The sequence below is a fragment of the Sinocyclocheilus anshuiensis genome, unplaced genomic scaffold, assembly GCF_001515605.1.
Source record: "Sinocyclocheilus anshuiensis isolate Anshui unplaced genomic scaffold, SAMN03320099.WGS_v1.1 scaffold1763, whole genome shotgun sequence".
NCBI classification, from domain to species: Eukaryota; Metazoa; Chordata; class Actinopteri; order Cypriniformes; family Cyprinidae; genus Sinocyclocheilus; species Sinocyclocheilus anshuiensis.
The window spans coordinates 472,412-493,361 of NW_015549683.1; the positions used below are offsets into that span (position 1 = coordinate 472,412).

Below are 20,950 nucleotides of genomic sequence, written 5' to 3' on the forward strand. Positions count from 1 at the left end.
CTGATCCTGGTAGAGTAGACTACAATGCCGGCTGTTCTGACTCACTGACTGTAAGTACGTTTTTTATATTTAAAGAGTTTTTATATTTTATATTTTTTATATTTAAAGCAAGTTTTTTGGGCAGTGTAGAGTATGGCTTGTTGTTTGTCATTTCTCCGATCACAAATGCAGACATGGTTTTATGTTTACGCGGCACGATGCAATGCAACACGTAAAAAGACAGTATAAGTCATTATAATCCATAATTATGTCCCCACTGGATGCAACGAATGCCTCGTTTATAATGGCTTTTCATGTTTTTGAATCATCGCTCCGGCCTGACAGGGCATCATCACAATATGGTAAGGGGCGTAACATTTCCGTCACACGCTTGAGGTATTCGGCCAATCACAACGCACTGGATAGCTGGCCAATCACAGCACACCTTGCTTTTCAGACCGATGAGCTTTGTAAAAATCGACGTGTTTCAGAAAGGCGGGGCATAGAGGAGAAACAATAATGTACAGTATGTGGAAAATAATGTGTTTTTTGAACCTTAAACTGCATAAACACATTTCATTACACCAAATACACAAAATAATGTTCTTTTTAAAATAATGTTCTTTTTAGCAACATCATATGACCCCTTTAATAATATAATTTTTACGCAATTTTACCTGATCTTGGATCAGTTTTATACATTTGAACAGCAGGCGTCACCATTGTGTGGTGTTTTGAAAAGCTTTTTTTTTTTTGTCCCATCACTACTTGTGCCAAGTGATTGTTAATGATCTACTGTTGATAAATTATGACAATGTTTTGGTCAGGTTAAGCCAGATGTTAGCATGGCATGTTATTCAGCTGTAATCTTTCTGTGTATGTGCAGATCTCCTGTTTATTGGGTCAGATTGAGCTGGAGGGCCGCCGACCACCACTGATGCCTTCTGGGAAGTCCCTGCCCTGCTTTCAGCCCTATGAACCTCAGCCGCGATCCGGAGGATTCGTAACTGGCAGATTCTTGACGGGAATCAAACCTCCTGTACGTTCAGACTGAACTGTTCTTGATTTTTTTTTTTTTTTCAGAAAGTCTCAATCTTATTTTAGGAGTAATATGCATTTAATATCGAAAATTGGATTATATTTAACTAGAGGCTCTCGTTATATTTCAGGAGTTCTTTTTCCATTGTATGGCTGGTCGTGAAGGTCTTGTGGACACTGCTGTCAAAACCAGTCGATCTGGTTATTTGCAGAGGTAGATCTGGATCTAACTGAAAACAGCATTCAGTCTAAAATCCCTGTGCGATTCTTGTATTCTGGTTCATTGTATAGTGACATATACTGTCATTGGGTGTTTCAGGTGTGTGATCAAGCATCTAGAAGGTCTGGTGGTCCAGTATGATCTGACTGTGCGAGACAGTGATGGAAGTGTGGTCCAGTTTCTTTACGGAGAGGATGGGCTGGACATCCCCAAGACCCAGTTCCTACAGCCGCAGCAGTTCCCTTTCATCAAAGACAACTACGAGGTAACCGTGCATTAATGCTGCAAGATAATGGGTAAACTGGTGACGACAAATATTTTGCTCGAAAATGATAATTGTGAGTACTGATCACGGTTGTTGTGATTTTTGTTGGGAAATTTCTCTTTGCATTTCAGCAGAACTATTGCACTTTCACGACAACACGAATTAAGAGAATGTCAACTCATACACGGGACTTATTGTGAATGGATTGTTATGAATGCAAGATAATGCAAATCTGAAATGAAAGAAAAATCATTAAAATAACCAACAGACTAATATTGCAGACCGTTATTAATAATTAATTGAGAGAAGATCACGATTAAAATAAGATTGCATAGACATGTCTGTTCAAAATTGCGCTGATGGAAGAAGACATTGAACATTTTATATAATGCACTATTTTCTAGGTTATCAGAAAGTCAAAGTGTTTGGATGAAGTTCTGGCTAAAATGGACACAGGGGCAACAATTAGTCACTTTAAGGCCATCAAGAAATGGAAAGCCAAACGTGAGCGTGTTTCACCCAGAGACGGTGCCTTCCTGCTCTACTCGCAGAAGAAACTGAGCAAGTTGAAGTCTCAAGTAGAAAACCAGACACTGGCCAATGGGAGAGAGCCAGCCACTCTACAGGTACTGAAGCATTTGTAGATGGGATTTAGTTTACAGATGTCTTACAATGGCATCCTGTGAAGTACTTTGTTAGAAAGATTCAATTCCCCAAATCTTGTCAAGTTAACACAGAGTATGCCTTGCACTTGTGCCTACATTACCTACATGACAATGAGATTTTGTGTGTTTAGCTCTTGGAGAATTGGAGAGCTCTGGATGAGTCTGGCCGTATGAGGTATTTAAAGAAGACATCTCATTGTCCAGACCCGTGTCTGGCTCTTTACCGACCGGACATCTGCTTTGGTTCAGTTTCTGAGACGTTTGACTCCATTGTTGAGTCCTACCTGGATCAGTTCAGTGTCAAGCAGGAATTTCAGACCTCCTCTGAAATCACTGACACAGATAGGTAAGACCTCTATGTTGACTATTCAACATTAAACATTAGCATATCTGGATTAAAGGGCCATTTCTAGACTTCTAGATTGTAAATTTGAAAAAATGGTTCTCCATTGTACACAATAATATTTAATGCAGACTAATAGGTTTCCTATGGTACACATGCTAAAATAACAGGTTTTTATTTTTATTTTTTTTCCTATTACAGAAACTGGGAGTGTTTTTAAGCAGCTAAAATAATTTAAATTAAAATAGGTTTCAGAATTCCAGAAATTTTGAGAGCTGATTGTTCTTCAGGGATCCCACTCTTTTGTTGTTAAGGGGGTGAATTAAAATAAGAAATTCCTGTATGTGACCCTGGACCACAAAACCAGTCATAAGGGTCAATATCTCGAAATTGAGATTTATACATCATATGAAAGCTGAATAAATAAGCTTTCCATTGATGTATGGTTTGTTAGGATAGGACAATATCTGGCATCTGAGGGTGCAAACAAATCAAAATATTGAGAAAATCACCTTTAAAGTTGTCCAAATGAAGTTCTTAGCAATGCATATTACTAATCAAAAATTAAGTTTTGATATATTTACGGTAGGAAATTTACAAAATATCTTCATGGAACATTTTTGGCATAAAAGAAAAATCGATAATTTTGACCCATACAATGTTTTTTTTGGCTATTGCTACAAATATACCCCAGCGACTTAAGACTGGTTTTGTGGTCCAGGGTCACGTATTTTTATGTGTTTTAGCTTATTTTAATGCTCATTTTGTCTTGTTTTTAATCATTAAGAATTTTTCCCCTGGTTGAGAACCACTGCAGTATGTTTTGTTCCTTCTGTATGTGTGCTGACAGATTGAGGCATCTCCTGCAGCTGAAGTGGCAGCGCTCTCTGTGTGATCCCGGAGAGGCCGTGGGTCTGCTGGCAGCTCAGAGCATTGGGGAACCATCCACACAAATGACCCTCAACACCTTCCACTTCGCCGGCAGAGGAGAGATGAATGTCACCCTGGGTATACCAAGGTCAGATTTCATTTAGTAGTCAATACTAATGCCAGTAAAATTTCATGATCCTCTGTACATATACCAGATCAAAAACTAATAAGCTGCTTAGCGCTCTCCTTCATTTAAAAAGGTTAATGTAAACTACTTTGATACAGTTGCATGCAGACTTAAAGTATTATTGTTTTTGTTTTTGTGATTCACCTACAAAAAATCTTTCGACGTGAAATCATCCTCCATAGATTAAGAGAAATACTCATGGTTGCGAGCTCTAACATCAAAACCCCTATGATGAGCATTCCTGTTCTGATGAACAAGAAAGCCTTGAAACGTGTTAAGACGCTGCGGAAGAAGATAACGCGTGTGTGTTTGTCAGAGGTGAGCACAACTTGTTTCAGTGTTTACTTGTGTCAGTGTGCTGTGTTATTCAGTAAAATGTTTTTCCTCTCCACTAGACATCTCAAATCTTATTCATGGTCGTGTGTTCAAATATGGCAACTTAAAGGACTAGTTCACCTAAAAATGAAAATAGCCATTATTTACTCAACCTTAGGTTGTTCCAAAAGATTTATTTCGAAACACAAATAAGGATATTTTTAGGAGGTTTTTTGGTCTCTCCATTCCAAGTCCATGCAACCAAAACTTAAAGTACATAAAGACATCATACAAGTAATTCATAAGAATCGAGCTGTCAAAAATCATTGGTTCTCACACAGCAAGTAAGCATATGTAAATAAAAGCTTAAATTAAATCTGTTATCATAGAAAGCAAACGCGTTGTCCTCAGAAGACTTGGATTTAAGCTGCTTGATTCAAATGGATTATGTTTTACTGTGTCTTTATTGAACTTTTTATAACCTTAAAGTTTTGGTGTAATCGGAATTTCAGTGGAGCGACAAATCTCTTAAATTTAATTTAAGATATTTCCACACATTTCCCATTCACTTTCCTTATATGGACCCGGAGAGGCCGTGGGTCTGCTGGCAGCTCAGAGCATTGGGGAACCATCCACACAAATGACCCTCAACACCTTCCACTTCGCCGGCAGAGGAGAGATGAATGTCACCCTGGGTATACCAAGGTCAGATTTCATTTAGTAGTCAATACTAATGCCAGTAAAATTTCATGATCCTCTGTACATATACCAGATCAAAAACTAATAAGCTGCTTAGCGCTCTCCTTCATTTAAAAAGGTTAATGTAAACTACTTTGATACAGTTGCATGCAGACTTAAAGTATTATTGTTTTTGTTTTTGTGATTCACCTACAAAAAATCTTTCGACGTGAAATCATCCTCCATAGATTAAGAGAAATACTCATGGTTGCGAGCTCTAACATCAAAACCCCTATGATGAGCATTCCTGTTCTGATGAACAAGAAAGCCTTGAAACGTGTTAAGACGCTGCGGAAGAAGATAACGCGTGTGTGTTTGTCAGAGGTGAGCACAACTTGTTTCAGTGTTTACTTGTGTCAGTGTGCTGTGTTATTCAGTAAAATGTTTTTCCTCTCCACTAGACATCTCAAATCTTATTCATGGTCGTGTGTTCAAATATGGCAACTTAAAGGACTAGTTCACCTAAAAATGAAAATAGCCATTATTTACTCAACCTTAGGTTGTTCCAAAAGATTTATTTCGAAACACAAATAAGGATATTTTTAGGAGGTTTTTTGGTCTCTCCATTCCAAGTCCATGCAACCAAAACTTAAAGTACATAAAGACATCATACAAGTAATTCATAAGAATCGAGCTGTCAAAAATCATTGGTTCTCACACAGCAAGTAAGCATATGTAAATAAAAGCTTAAATTAAATCTGTTATCATAGAAAGCAAACGCGTTGTCCTCAGAAGACTTGGATTTAAGCTGCTTGATTCAAATGGATTATGTTTTACTGTGTCTTTATTGAACTTTTTATAACCTTAAAGTTTTGGTGTAATCGGAATTTCAGTGGAGCGACAAATCTCTTAAATTTAATTTAAGATATTTCCACACATTTCCCATTCACTTTCCTTATATGGAAATATGGATATACTCCAAAACATCTTTTTGTTTTACAGTAAACAGGACATCATACAGGTTTGGAAAAGAATGATGAAGGTCAGTGAGGTCAACTATTGTTATAAGTGTATAAACTTCCATGTACTCTTGTTCTTTCTGAGTACAGGTGCTTCACAAAGTGGATGTGATAGAAACTTTCCGCTCGGTAGAGAAACGGAGACAGAAGTCACGAGTTTTCAAACTCACATTCCACTTCCTGCCCCCTGAGCGATACCAGCAAGACAAGCTTCTCACCCCTAATGAGATTCTTCATTTCATGGAGCAGAAGTACGCTTAAAACCGCTCATCAGTCTCAGCTGCTTCACCACAAAGGATTTCCTCAACATCTCACAGACCTGTTTGTACATTACAGATTCTTTCGCATGCTGCTGGAGGCCATTAAGAAGCTGAGTGCTAAACTGGCGGCTGTCAATGTGGTTGATACACGCAAAGCCACGGCAAATGACAATGATCGAGGTGCCGGTGGCATCGCGGACAAAGAGGTAAGCAGTCACAACAAGCCGCAGGTGTGCTGTTGCCATGCCATAAACGTGTAACAACCGCAATATGCTTGACTTCTCCACAGGATGATGGCGATGAGGATGCAGAAAACAACAGGATTGTGGATGATGAGGCGAATGAAGGTGATGCTGATGCCACAGATTCCAGGAGAAAAGAAAAACAAGAAGAGGAGGTATCAGAATTCACCCTATCTCTAAATATATTCATGGTCTTACTGTGCAGAATTCATTTGAGTGGGCATGTGCTTCTGCGTCATAATCGTGACCTTTTCTGAAAAAGCCATTTGGCTGCTTCATTTCAGTAAATGCTCTGCTTGTTCTGGGTAGCAGCATTGTATTTAGTGGCCTATGAAATCCATTTTTCCCCAATTCTGTTTTATATTTTCTCAAATTCCCATTCCACTTTAAAGGGATAGTTCACCCAAAAATGAAAAATTGATGTTTATCTGCTTACCCCCAGGGCATCCAAGATGTAGGTGACTTTGTTTCTTCAGTAGAACACAAACGAAGATTTTTAGCACAAACCGTTGCAGTCTGTCAGTCATATAATGGAGGTGAATGGGAATCAAGGCTTTGAGAGTAAAAAAAAACGTGCACAAATTAAACCCTGCGGCTCGTGACGATGCATTGATGTGTAAAGACACGAAACGATCGGTCTGTGCAAGAAACTGAACAGTATTTATATTGTTTTTTACCTCTGATTCAAGCAATGTCCGAACTGTCCTGAGCGGCGGCGCGTTCTCAACAACAGGCGCATGAGGCGTCTTCTTCTTGACACTCCTAATTGGGATTGTAGATAGAGTGTCAATGGTCCATTTGAGAGATAGGTGGCGGTAATGCACTTATAAGTCTGCGATCCGCCGTAAAACAAGAAGAAGAAGAAGACGCGTCATGCGCCTGCTGTTGAGAACGCGCTCAGGAGGATGCGCCGCCGCTCAGGACAGTTCGAACAGTTCGGACATTGCTTGAATCAGAGGTAAAAAATGATATAAATACTGTTCAGTTTCTTGCACAGACCGATCGTTTTGTGTCTTTACACATCAATGTATCGTCATGAGCCGCAGGGTTTAATTTGGTTTTGTTTGTATATGGTTTTTTGACTCCCAAAGCCGTGATTCCCATTCACCTCCATTATATGACTGACAGACTGCAACGGTTTGAGTTAAAAATCTCCGTTTGTGTTCTACTGAAGAAACAAAGTCACCTACATCTTGGATGCCCTGGGGGTAAGCAGATAAACATCAAATTTTTATTTTTGGGTGAACTATCCCTTTAATGGTTTAGTTCAATTTTAATAAAAACATGATTTGATCAATTGAACTCAAATCTTCAGCAGTTTAATAATTAATTAAACTTTTAACAGTAATAGTGCCCTATGTAGTCTTCTATTTTTTTCTATCAAAAAATAATTGATATAATTGAAATCATTTCTATCAACACAGAAATTCTGTGTTGGGTTTTAAACAGTTCCTTTCAGGCTTGCACAACAGAGGTTCACAATTTAAAACATGAATGAAAAATGTTGTTATAGTCCTTCAAAAATAATGTTTTAATAGTAACAGTAGTACATTTGTCATAATTTCTTCAAGTTAAACCAAACTTTTTTGACATGTTGAAGTTAAGACCTGTGTTTATATATGACAATGTTTTTATCAAAGGAAATGGTGAAATGCTGGTCAAGTGATGAAATTGAAGTTAATGTGTTCATGTCCTCGTATAGTGAGACAGTAGACGCAGAGCATGTGTATATGTAGCAGATGAAACTGCACTGCTCATTCACACAAAAACATGCACAACATGTAGACTTCATATCTAAATAGTCTTTTGTGGTTTAACATTCATAGAGAGTAGTCCATATCATGATTTGATTGTTGTATAAGCTTTTAATTTATTCATCCAAAATGTTTCCAAATTCCACAATAATTGGACTGTATTCTGCAATTCCACCTGCGTGACGACAGTAAAGTCATGTCTCTGTGATATGACCCTTCAGGTAGACTATGAGAGTGAGGAGGGAGAGGAGGCCGGTGATGAGCTAGAGGATGTGGCTGAGGACAGACAGGAAGAGGCAGATACTCAGGAGAACTCTGAGGAAGGGTCTGGTGGAAGCCAACCAGCAGACCAGACCCAGAGTCCTGACATCTCTGAAGAGCTGGAGGGAGCTTCACAAGACTCCATGAGGATCAGCACTGTGCTTCAGTTGGGCTCAGCCATTGAGGACTACAAATATGACACCAAAAATGGGCTATGGTGTGAGGTGTGTACAAATCAATTGATCTTAAATCAGTATCATTGTCATCATTCACACAGTTTGTGCTCTTGAGGGATGCATTGAAACAATTTTTACACTTTGATGCTATACTCTAAAAAATTCTTGTATACCAATTTCTGATACCATGAAGTGTTACCATTAGTGGTCGACCGATATATCGCCAAGGCCGATAAGTTTTTCTGTTTGGCCGATGCGTTCGTGGTGGGACTTTTATTTTGATAGCGCTGAGAACGACAGCGCCTGAACACAGTGCTCACATTCTCTCTCTTGTTCGCTGTCGTCGTTAAAGGGGTTATATGATGCGATTTCAATTTTTCCTTTCTCTTTGGAGTGTTACAAGCTCTTGGTGCATAAAGAAGATCTACCGCTCACTCTAACCCGCCTGCCACTTTTACTATTTAAAGTATAAGCATGTTTATTTTACACATTTATTTTTTTATCCATTTTCAAATTATTTCAAATTTCTTAAATATTAAAGGGGTCATATGATGTTGCTAAAAAGAACATTATTTTGTGTATTTGGTGTAATGAAATGTTTATCTCTAACCCGCCTGCCACTTTTACTATTTAAAGTATAAGCATGTTTATTTTACACATTTATTTTTTTATCCATTTTCAAATTATTTCAAATTTCTTATTAAATAAAATTATATCGGCTTTATATCGGCCACCCTGCTTTCCAAGATATCGGCATCGGCTGTCAAAAAACCAATATCGGTCGACCACTAGTTACCATACCATTACTAAAAATTATGGTGTCAGTTAAAGAGAAACTAATATATTGGTCGGATGCCTTAATCTGCCAGTATTTGACTAGTAACTATACTCAGTTAAATATTGTGAAATAAGTTTCATAATTTCATCATAATTCCAAGGTTTGGTGTCAGTAAGATTTTTTCCAAGAAATTCTGTTTAACAAAGGCACATTTAATCAAATTAAAAACTGCATCACTGGTTTCCATAAAAATATGAAGCAGCACAGCTGTTTACAACATTGATGATAATAAGAAGTATTTGAGCACAAATCAACATAATAGAATGATTCCTGAAGGATTATGTAACACTGTAATGACTGAAAATTCATAAAGTACATTTTAAAATATATACAAATGACCTCCAAGAAAAAAAGAAGAAAAAATATATATATATATATACATAGATACTTTTTTTTTTTTTTTTTTTTACTTTGAAAAACATTTTTAAATCTTACCAGCCCCAAACTTTTGAATAGTAGTGAATATATATTTGTATATATGTGCTATATGTAATGGAAAGAAAACCCCATATTGGTCAAACTAGTATCCATAGGGAACCAAAGCAGTAGTATATCAGTTGTTTTGTTTTTACAACAAATGATATTGGTGCTTTCATATTCATAATGCATTGCTGCTTCTGTTTGACAGCTAACCCTGGTCCTACCACTCACTAAAGTGCACTTTGACCTCACGTCAGTGGTGATGAAGCAGGCTCAGAACGCTGTCATCATGGAGACCATGGGTATCACACGCTGCTTATTAAATGAAGTCACCACAAAGGAGGGCAAAAAAGAGATGGTGCTCAACACAGAAGGCATCAACATGCATGAGATGTTCAGACATGCTGATGTGAGTCCAATACAGTCCAACATTGTTTTCTGTCTTTGAATTTAATTGTACATGAATACATGGTACTAGTATGGTAGCTGTCCAAACATGGCATGTGATACAATGTTTTGTTGTACTAGATCCTGGACTTGAACCGGTTATACTCCAACGAGGTTCATGCTATGGCCAACACGTATGGTATTGAGGTGGCCCTCAGAGTCATTGAGAAGGAGATTAAAGATGTGTTTGCTGTCTATGGTAATAAAGCAGAACAGGATTGTTTGACAAACACAGCAGTGTGTGTTTCATTGGAGATCTGACTGGTTCCTCTGTTCACAGGTATTGAGGTTGACCCACGCCATCTCTCTCTAGTAGCTGACTACATGTGTTTCGAGGGGGTGTACAAGCCTCTAAACAGATTTGGCATTCAATCCAACAGCTCCCCACTGCAACAGATGACCTTTGAGACCAGTTACAAGTTTTTAAAGCAAGCAACGATGCTGGGTACAATACAATAGTCTTTCCTAATTTAATAATGCGTATTGTCGATAATGATTAGTAGTATAGTTAAGTCGTTGTTCTGTAATATAATTATGCATGCATGTCTCAATTCCTGCTTCTTTTTTTTTTAGGTTCTTATGACAAACTCAGTTCGCCCTCAGCTTGCTTGGTTGTAGGAAAAGTTGTGAAAGGAGGAACGGGCCTCTTCGATCTGAAACAGCCGTTATAGTAATGAACTGGGATTGGAGAATTAGTTTGCTCACTGCTATGGATTCCAGAATTACAAACAGCAGTATTTCTTGTCTACAACATCAATAAATCTTTTTTTTCTTTTGACTTCTTGTAATTTTATGATTGTCATTATTGTTTGTTATTATTATAATGCAAAATAAAAGGCCTAATTAAGGACAGTAAGGATCCATTTGCATCAAAAGCACAAAAATAAAATAACATTTCAAAAGTTTAAAAGTTGTAATTACTGTATACGGTACATTCACAGTTGAAAGAAAATATTAAATACAATTAGAACATGTTAAACCTGCATGATTAACCCACAAACAGTGTAATTATTAGTTGTAATAAAAGTATTAGGGACCCAAAACAAAAAAATAATGCTTTTTTTAATTTTTATTAGTAGATAAAAAGTGAGATTTCAATGCCCCTGTTTTTCGCACTGATTCGTATGTATTTCTAGTCTTTAGCAGCGGTACACAAAGTATTTACTTAAAATCCATTAAAACAAGCCCTGCAAAAATTTAGCCACTTTTAACCCTGTGAAAGAAACGTCCCTGTTGTTTTCCAGTAAAACAAAATAATGGTTATATGCAGTATATGCAGTACAAAGGCTTCATTGTGGTCACGTGGTGCCTGTTACATTTCTCGTCGCTTTGTCAAGATGAGACAAGCATGCCGCTATACTTTCAGCCTGCAAAGCCGTGTGCCCGCTGGAGGAAGACCATCGCTTTGAGCTTCCGCTCTTCCTGGAGGAGCCAGTATCCCATCATGCACCGCTGTTTGAGCGGCACGGCACATCAACGTGTTCTGAATCGGGACATGCAGCACCTTCATTGATTAAAAACATCAACTCTGTGTCGATTTGAAGTTTAGGAGTTGATTTTTATTTCATCTTTGCTTGAAAAGCGGGAGCGCGTCTGTTTGAGCGAGATGTCTTTGGTTTGTGCTAGTAAGTGAGTTTGTTTCTGTTAGCATGAGTGATTAGCAGTGTGCGGCGTTAGCCATTGTTGTGCTATATTAGCAGAAACTTTGTATATGAGAAACTACACTTTAATTACGATGCTTTTTTGGTGGCTTTGCTGCATTTCATTGAACTAGAAACGAATTAACGCAATGCTTGTGTTTGTAGCTGGAGCGGTCTCTTCTTAACTTTATAGTTCGACAAGCAAATCATACTCACAAGGGAAAAGAAACGTGAATGTCAAGTTTTGTGAAGTCTAGACTAATTATTGCATGTAAATGAGAGAATAACGTATTGTCAGAAACATTTGATTAACCGTGGTGTCCTCATAAAGAAGTATTTGTACTGAAGAGGAAGGAGACTTATATTTGATTTGAATGCATTTTATTTATTGAAATTCTTAAAAAGATCATTCTTGTTCTCTCTCCAGTTTCAAACGAGGTGCCGGAGCACCCCTGTGTCTCTCCTGTTTCCAATCAAGTGTTTGAGAGACGTCTGATAGAGAAATACATAGCGGAGAATGGAGCAGACCCCATCAGTGGACAGCCACTGTCTGAGGAGCAGCTCATTGATATCAAAGGTACAGCAGCACAGATGACACTGTTTTCATGAGAAGTTCAAATGCTATATGGCCACTTCAAAATTCATCCATTTCTTTACTTTTAGTGTCTCACCCCATTCGACCGAAGGCTCCCTCTGCCACTAGTATTCCCGCGATCCTCAAATCTCTGCAGGATGAGTGGGTGAGTTCTTTGGCCTGACTGTGTGAAGACGAAATGCATGATGTCTTTCTCCATCATTGAGTTTGTCGGTCCTCCAGGATGCTGTAATGCTGCACAGTTTTACTCTGAGGCAACAGTTGCAGACCACTCGACAGGAACTGTCTCACGCTCTCTACCAGCACGATGCGGCCTGCAGAGTCATCGCTCGTCTCACGAAAGAGGTCACTGCCGCCAGAGAGGGTAAGAGCGGCAGAATTGTGCTTTCTGGATGTGCCTATGGTACTGTGCCTTTACTGACGTGTTCATTATTCTGCTTGCAGCTTTGGCTACACTCAAACCTCAAGCCGGACTGATCGCTCCACAAGCTGCTCTTGCTTCTCAGCCTGCAGCTGTGGTCAGTAATTTCTCCAGACTATGGCCACGTTCACACAGCAGCAGAATACGGTTGTCAGTCCTGTATTTGAGTTCTTAATACGGTTACGTTCACACACAGTTCGGTTATTTACGGGTGTGACAACCGCATTCTGTAACCGAACTCACACCTGTACATTTTCAGGACTCACAACCGCATTCTCGGAACACACGCGCTGTGTGAGCGGAACAGATCTGGACAACTAGTTATCTGTCACGTCATACAGTGCGAGAGAGAGCCGCTCTGCGCACAAATGCCGTGTGTTACGTGTTTTCATGTGTGTTTTTGGTAACTTCCAGTGATGGAGAAATGAGCTGCGTGTCATCTGAACGTTTTAGATCCCGTCAGTTTTCCACCATAGCCGCTCCCGTCAGTTTTGTGTTCTGCGCACGATTCAAATGCTCCGCTCTCCACCAAAATTTAAAAGCTGCTGTTGGTTAATGAAGATTTGACAAAAGAACTCGCGGCTCGATTGGACTCTTGTCGTGTCAGAAAGTGATACGACTTTCAGTTTTATGCACATCGCCATCTTTGAATTTACTTTGGTCACTGTCGCTATGGTTACTAGTAAGGAATACGGGCTTGACTCCCATTGCACGTTCATACAATAAGTATTCTAAACACAACTGTAAGCTGCTGTGTGAACGTGACATTTCAAGACTCACACCTGTAAAGAAAATGCGGTTGTCAATCCCAAAAACTGACAGTGTGAACAGCCAATTTATGCATTCATTAGAGGTGGGAGGAAAAAAATTATTTGCGAAAACACTACTACGTTTAAAAAGACTACGTGATGTAGCAGCCAATGAAATTTCCGAACAAATCCGCCGCAGAAACGGTGTGCATCTCCGACAACACTGTTCAAAAACACTGATTCATTTGCCAACAAAATGCCGCTAATCATTTGACTGAATGATTCACTGACACATTCATAAAGATCAGCCATTTAGAATGAATCGTTTGAAATGATGATTTGCTGCCAAATGACTAGCTGCCACCAGCCGGTGGTTGTAGTTTCATGTTTAGTTTTAGTTTGTAATTTTTTTTATAAATTAATTTCAATTTTCAAAATTTATATTCAAACCCAAAATGTCTATTTCATTATTTATAAAATTGTAAATGCATTCATTACACATCTGAGCTGCAATAAGCAGTCTGCGTAAATGCATCTAAATTCTGGTTATAATGATGAGTTGGTTGTCAGTGGTTTTTCATTACCACTTTATGGAAATACTGTTTTATTTTTTAAGATACCATGATCTTGCCATTAAAATAGAAATAAAAACAAACTATATGTCATCAAAATTGAGTCCAAATGATTCCCAACACTGGCATTTTTTTGGTACGATCTATTTAAATGTATATATTTTTTAATATCTTTAAACTGATTTGATCTTGTAGGGTGCTGGCGGTGAGGCCATGGAGATCAGTGAGCAGGTTGGAATGACTCCAGAGATCATACAGAAGGTGTGTTGAAATACAAGTACCTCGTGGCTGAATGTTCTGCAATGATTTCATTGCATGTGAGATTCTTTTTTTCAAATCTAATGAAATTGATCTTTTGTTTTACAGCTCCAAGACAAGGCCACCGTCTTAACCACAGAGAGAAAGAAGGTGAGGATTTAATTGTGCTTTTATTTAGTCACTGCATTGTGTGCCTTCATAAATGTACTTAGCCTTTTATGTGGCTTTGTTTTTCAGAGAGGAAAGACTGTGCCGGAGGAGCTGGTCAGAGCAGAAGATCTCGGCAAGTACCGCCAAGTGGCGTCGCATGCTGTAAGTAGCCAATAAGTTTTTCATTATGCACTCAAGGGATTCTAATTTACAGAAATTCCCATGATCAATCATCCTTTAAATAAATGATCAATTAATCAATTATCCTTAATCTCTTAAACCTGAGCGTTTTAGTGATAAGGGGAGCGCTCTTTGGATACTTTCTGAGCTATAATCCGTTCAGAATTTGAATACATTTATACACTCTCTGATAACCATTTATCCAATATTGCCACTTTCCATTGTGTTGCATTTACTACTTGTGAAATATTTCTGTAGGCGCATGTGGTTGCATGTGTCGACACGCCCCTGTGAGCTAACAAATATGTATAGCATATTTTTCTTTAACCATCCAGCAAACTTTTAAACTCTTTAACTGATAGAATTAATCAATCAAAATTTTCATCAAAAAATCTTCAATGTCATTTAGCGTCCTATTAGACAGCAGGCAGCTTCTGTTCCAGGCAGTGTTTGGAACAGAATTCATCTCAAATTAACCTTTTTTTTTCCCCCTCTCTCTTCCTGCTTAACAGGGTCTTCACAGTGCCAGTATACCTGGAATCCTCTCTCTGGATCTCTGCCCAACAGACACCAACAAAGTCCTCACCGGTACCATTATAACACGATTACACAAACACAATTTGATCACAAGTCATCGGGTTCACATAATTCGAACGTGTGTCTCCTGTGGTCAGATATACATCACGTACTATCCCTTGTGTTACTGCATGTTGATGGCACACAAAAACAGACATAGACGTATACACTGCCACAACCATAGTTTTTTGACATGCTCTCCCCAGGTGGAGCGGATAAGAACGTGGTGGTGTTCGACCGTCGGGAGGAGCAGATTGTTGCCACCCTCAAAGGGCACACCAAAAAGGTCTCGTCTGTCATCTACCACCCTGCTCAGGTAGGCCATCGCTCCCGCTCTTCATTCATAAACTCATTTCTGGTTAGTCTTCAGCTCTCACATGTCTCTTCACATGTTCTCTGTCAGGCGGTGGTGTTCTCAGCGTCTCCAGACAGCACTATCCGTGTGTGGTCGGTTAGCGGGGGCAACTGCGTGCAGGTGATCAGGGCCCACGAGGCCAGTGTTACCGGCCTCTCTCTGCACGCTACCGGAGACTACTTACTGAGCTCATCTGAGGACCAGGTAACACACAGGCTGATGGTTGAGGAACAGTACACAAGCAACTAGGGATGTAACGATATTATCAATGTCGTGATATCGCGAGAGCAAAACTGTCTTGATATTATCGTGGTCACATGACGATGAAACTGACAAAAAATGTAGTTTTAAAAAATATATTTCAACTTCCTATTCTAACGTAAAAGGTCTTAAAGTTGTGTTTTTGGTCATTATGCTTTGGCACAGTATCTGTCAAACGAACTAAAACCGAAAGCACAATATGGCTTAATCCCTTCATCAAGTCTGTTTTCGCTGCGTTTCACTTTCGTTGCGTGCACACTTCATGCGATCAGCTCAGAACGGCTCCGTTCACACTGAATGAATGCAGTCAACTCGTTTATTGCACGTGTATAAAATTGTAATTTTTTTCCCGATTCTTTTTTTTTTTTTAAATATCGTATCATGGATGATAATCGTATCGTATTGTGAGATTTTGATATCGTTACATCCCTACAAGCAACGCATAACCATGATGTTACTAAATTACATTTTGCTCTTATAATTAATAGAAGTTGTTTTGTGGTTTGCAGTTTCACTACTTTTCTGAAAAGAACTTTTCAAAACCTTTGTTTTTTTTATTAAAGCAGTTTTCTACCTCTGTCATAATGTAATGCATTAAAACGTGTTGTGTTGTAGTACTGGGCCTTCTCGGATATCCAAACTGGACGTGTCCTGACTAAAGTGACCGATGAGACCGCTGGATGTGGTTAGTAATCCTCTCTGTCGGCTAGGGCTGGGCAGTGTATCAGATATTAAGAAAATGTTCATTATTGTGTTGGCATTATTAATATTTTCTGCATTATTTATTAGCTTGGGAACTGAAAACTGGCTGTAATTCAGAAAATAAAAACCAATGTTTTGATGTTTAGTTTCATTGGTGGTTCTCAGTGTATTTCTTGTAGTTGTGTTGAATTTCTGATACGTTGGTTTTTGTGAGGGTAATCAAAACAAATCGCACTTACTTTTTCTTCAAAAGTACTAAAATCATTAATGTAACTGTGAAGGAGAGTTTTTAATGGGAAAAAATGTATACAGCCATAAAATAAACAAGAAAACAGAACAATAAATATAATAGGAAAAAACTGTATAATTATAATTTCTTGATCCATAACGTTGTGATGATTTTAATGTGCTTTCTATGTGTATCTCAGCCTATATAACTCAGCCTATAGAGAAACTATTTTTGGTCCATATAGCCCAGTAGATGAGTTCCACATGCTCGGTTCAGATTTATTTAATGGAAAATGTTTAATTTGAACTAGATTTTTACTGTGATATAATACAAAAATGGCTTTTGGATGAAATGCTGCTGCTTGAATGAAAACAATGTTCATTTGAGGAAAGGAATATGTACAACATAAAAATAAAATTCATATTTTCGAAGGCTGTATTTTGTTAGCTATATTGCGCAGTGCTTAAATTTGCTGATTAATGCTCACATGCGGAAAATGTAAAGCTCTGATCTGATCTAATGTATCCCTTCAGCTCTGACCTGTGCTCAGTTCCATCCTGACGGTCTGATTTTCGGCACTGGCACGGCAGATTCTCAGATTAAGATCTGGGATCTGAAGGAACGGACCAATGTAGCCAACTTCCCCGGACATTCAGGTCCTGTGACGTCCATCGCCTTCTCTGAGAACGGATACTATCTGGCCACTGGTAAGTCACATGACCCTGACTTTGGAGGAAAAGGAATGTGCTCTACTGATATTCTCAAGTCAAATCACATTTATTTATATAGTAATAAACAGATAATTAACGGTTGATGTTGCAAAATAAATAATGAAAATGTAAAGCAGCTCTACAGAAGGCAATAGTGTTCAGCTCAATTCAGTTCAAACTGAGTTCTAATCCAGTAGAGTTAGTGCAATTAAATCGGCTTCACTTAATGTAAATAGTCTTTTAAACTCTGTTTCTTCCTGTTTTGTTTGGCCTGTAGGTGCTCAGGACAGTTCACTCAAGCTGTGGGATTTGAGGAAGCTGAAGAACTTCAAGACAATCACTTTGGATAACAATTATGAGGTCGTCTCGCATAGTGTCAAATAGATGAAGAACACGTGGCAGTCAAATCTGTGGCCTGTTTTTCTACATTCACTGAAAGCTTGGCTAATATTACTCTTCCTCCTGTAGGTGAAGTCTTTGGTCTTCGACCAGAGTGGAACATATCTGGCTGTTGGTGGATCAGACATAAGAGTTTATATCTGCAAACAGTGGTCTGAGGTCCTCAACTTCTCTGGTGAGTTGAGCCAAGAAATGTTCGGTTTTGTTTAGTAATATTATACTTGAAGTGAAATGCCTTTCTTATATGTGCTTTTAAGCTGTGTGAGGTTTGCTGTCCTCTTTGAGCTATCAAACTGACTTTTTCTTAACTATGCGTTCTTCTTATGTTTTAACTTCTCTTGCGGTCTCCTGTAGATCACTCTGGTCTGGTGACCGGTGTGGCTTTCGGTGAACATGCTCAGTTCCTGGCTTCCTCTGGCATGGACCGAAGTCTCAAATTCTACAGCCTTTAATAGAAATGGAGAACCTTCTTCAGTAGAGATGCGAAACAGGATGTGATCATTTTCCCACAGCAAACATGTCTGTCAGTAATGAATTGTGCATGTGTATACATAGATATACATTCACTGTCATATACATTATTGTAGTGATGAATTCCTCAGACACATACAGTATACCTGACTTTGAAGGCAGTAACTTTTGTCAGCTATTGCTTTAAGACAGATTTTGGCAGATTAGGGTTGATCCAAGCTCTTTTTTTTTCCTGTCTACCTTTTAAGCTTTGTTTGTAGACTGGCAAACTTTGTTAGTGTCCCATGACTTCTTTTTTTTTTATCCTTTTGTGGACAATAACAACAAATGTGAAATAGATTCCAATAAAGTTGAAATTGTTTTTATTTATAATGATGGAGGAAATGGTGGCAGTGCCTTTCAATCAGCAATTTCTCTAAAGCAGTTAAACCCATTAACCCACAGACATGGTAAAAATGCCATAAGGAATCCAACCACATCCAAACAACCAAAGGCTGACTTATACACATTACAGTGACATGTGTGTAACATTCGCTTACACTTAGCCAACATTACTGCCACACTTTCTCAAACAAGCAAACAGTCCTTCAGATCAGTTCAAAGTCAGAAAACTAGACTATAACTCATCATCACAATGGTAGGCTGTTCTGAATAGTTGCTAGGGCATTCATATGCATTTGCTAAGGTGTTCAGAGAGACGTTTAGCATGTTGCTTGCTATAGGGTTGCTTCTAGGGCTATCAAAAAAAAATTTGAATTTCGAATATTCGTCAAATTAAAAAAAATATCCACATTCGAATGCAAAAACGTTGCATTCGAATTTTAGGTCTGCGTCAGCCGTCAGTGGCGCACGAAAATCAGTGGCGCACGAAATGCAACGACAATAAGTGTTGTTGCATTTTAATGCTTTTATTAGCCTATCCAGTTGAACCCACTAGATGCAGCGCTGCTACGTTGCTCATTCAATATATAGCAGAAAACGAGAGCATAGTAGTGTGGAGAAGATGTTGTTTACAGTGAAACTGAAACCAAGCCGTTCACACAGAATGCATATTTATCACATTTTCTAGAGGGACATCTATCAGCGTTGCACTTGCGTCTCGCACAAGAGAGCGGCATGTTCAGAAAGCCATGTAAAATTAATGCAAGTTCAACTTTTAAAAAAACATGTCTCAAGACTTTATGGCAGTTTTCCCCCATCCCACTGTATCTCATGTTTTTAAATGAAGAAAGTAGCCTACTCTTTGTGATTGGTTTTCGGTCCTTTGTATTAAACTATACATACATGCATGGTGCTGTTTTTTTTCTAATTGTTTAAGCAACTTTATTAATTATATATGGTTATAAACATTATTTTAAACATTATGCACTTTTTTCCAAAAATAGTCGTGTTATTTTATTACGCTTTGAAGAAATGTGCATAAGTAATATTTTGCTTGATGCGCCCTCTTGTGGCCTCAGGAGAGAAGCCAAACGCTTTTTTTCCCCCCTAACTGAAATTATGCCTTTTAAATTCGAATATAATACTAATTTTGATCATATTTAAGTGGAAAATTCGAATTTAGTTTTTCAGTCATTTTGACAGCCCTAATTGCTTCAGTTTGGTTCCACGATCCTTTCCAACCAAGCAGGTCTTTGTTGGTCAACACAATTGCAAATATGCATGGGGAAATCTGTAGCCCTGACACAAAATTACCCATTACATGCATTCCCATTGAAATGACTGGATTTCACTCTCAAAAATTTGCCATAAAATGTGAACGCACCTTTTGGAATCAGGAATTTTGCATGAGGGCGAAAGATTTCCCCGTCCCGGCGTTTTCACGATTTTGGTTTGAAAGTGACTTCTGTTTGAGCAGCACTGCTTCATACATCCCTAGACTATTGACAATAGATTAATCTCTTTTATCTGTGAAATATTGCAGAAATTTCACTAATGTGAAGACCAAGAATGATAACTACAAAAATGATTATATTAGTATTCACACCAACGCATGATAACGTTTTGTTTATTATACAGTATGTGCTGTGGTTTAAATGCTCAAGTTTGTTAAATGTGGATTCTGATTGTCTCTCCTAGTTTTTGTAGTTCGTCAGCTGGAATACATTTTTCTGAAAGCGATTTCAACAATATTGTTCCTCTGTGTCTTCATTGTTAAAGCTGTGGTTCTCATAGAATTAGAACGATTATTAAAACTTTGTAGACATTTTTTGCCTGATAAAGTATCACCTTCTTCTAGTAAGTTGGACCGCTTGGAAAAGTGATAGCACACCTTTAAAGGGGTCATATGATGCAATTTCAAGTTTTCCTTTCTCTTTGGAGTGTTACAAGCTGTTCGTGCATAGATAAGATCCCTAAAGTTGCAAAGACTAAAGTCTCAAACCCAAAGAGATATTCTTTATAAAAGTTAAGACTCCACGCCCTCCTAAAACGCCTCATTTAAACACGCCCCCACATATCTACATCACTATGTGGGAAGATTTGCATGTCAGCCGTCAGTGGCGCACGAAAATCAGTGGCGCACGAAATGCAACGACAATAAGTGTTGTTGCATTTTAATGCTTTTATTAGCCTATCCAGTTGAACCCACTAGATGCGGCGCTGCTATGTTGCTCATTCAATATATAGCGGAAAACGAGAGCATAGTAGTGTGGAGAAGATGTTGTTTACGGCGAAACTGAAACCAAGCCGTTCACACAGAATCC

The 20,950-nt window shown here is 38.4% G+C and overlaps 2 protein-coding genes across 3 annotated transcripts in view; both read left to right on the plus strand.

The window, feature by feature from the left end:
* Positions 1–10,829, plus strand: part of LOC107660435 (DNA-directed RNA polymerase I subunit RPA1-like) — a 27,462-nt gene extending 16,633 nt beyond the window's left edge. Inside the window, exons 20-35 of one of the 2 annotated variants that reach the window (XM_016449737.1) lie at positions 866–1,018; positions 1,149–1,231; positions 1,337–1,502; positions 1,907–2,128; positions 2,299–2,513; positions 3,361–3,415; positions 4,475–4,587; positions 4,809–4,944; positions 5,670–5,830; positions 5,916–6,045; positions 6,129–6,236; positions 8,057–8,320; positions 9,739–9,939; positions 10,059–10,176; positions 10,258–10,422; positions 10,551–10,829. In XM_016449737.1, the coding sequence (XP_016305223.1) occupies positions 866–1,018; positions 1,149–1,231; positions 1,337–1,502; positions 1,907–2,128; positions 2,299–2,513; positions 3,361–3,415; positions 4,475–4,587; positions 4,809–4,944; positions 5,670–5,830; positions 5,916–6,045; positions 6,129–6,236; positions 8,057–8,320; positions 9,739–9,939; positions 10,059–10,176; positions 10,258–10,422; positions 10,551–10,648 (2,388 nt within the window). In that variant the 3' untranslated portion in view covers positions 10,649–10,829. Of the gene's footprint in view, positions 1–865; positions 1,019–1,148; positions 1,232–1,336; positions 1,503–1,906; positions 2,129–2,298; positions 2,514–3,360; positions 3,529–3,749; positions 3,886–4,474; positions 4,588–4,808; positions 4,945–5,669; positions 5,831–5,915; positions 6,046–6,128; positions 6,237–8,056; positions 8,321–9,738; positions 9,940–10,058; positions 10,177–10,257; positions 10,423–10,550 lie in introns of both variants that reach the window. The other variant, XM_016449736.1, reaches the window with a different exon arrangement.
* Positions 10,830–11,359: 530 nt separating this feature from the next.
* On the plus strand, positions 11,360–18,385 carry prpf19 (pre-mRNA processing factor 19). Its single transcript, XM_016449739.1, has 16 exons — positions 11,360–11,602; positions 12,045–12,194; positions 12,281–12,357; positions 12,435–12,576; positions 12,657–12,730; positions 14,150–14,215; positions 14,321–14,362; positions 14,450–14,524; positions 15,055–15,130; positions 15,325–15,434; positions 15,522–15,677; positions 16,350–16,419; positions 17,199–17,372; positions 17,653–17,735; positions 17,844–17,949; positions 18,129–18,385. The coding sequence occupies exons 1-16, from the start codon at positions 11,584–11,586 to the stop codon at positions 18,224–18,226; spliced, it is 1,518 nt and encodes a 505-aa protein (XP_016305225.1). The 5' UTR covers positions 11,360–11,583; the 3' UTR covers positions 18,227–18,385.
* The last annotated feature ends 2,565 nt before the right edge of the window (positions 18,386–20,950 follow it).

Bases quoted from the DNA above. Each gene is read 5' to 3' on its own strand.
- prpf19 (XM_016449739.1), top strand. The intron at 12,731-14,149 runs GTCAGTAATTTC...TTGATCTTGTAG, and splicing joins CTTCTCAGCCTGCAGCTGTG to GGTGCTGGCGGTGAGGCCAT. The intron at 14,363-14,449 runs GTGAGGATTTAA...TTTGTTTTTCAG, and splicing joins TAACCACAGAGAGAAAGAAG to AGAGGAAAGACTGTGCCGGA.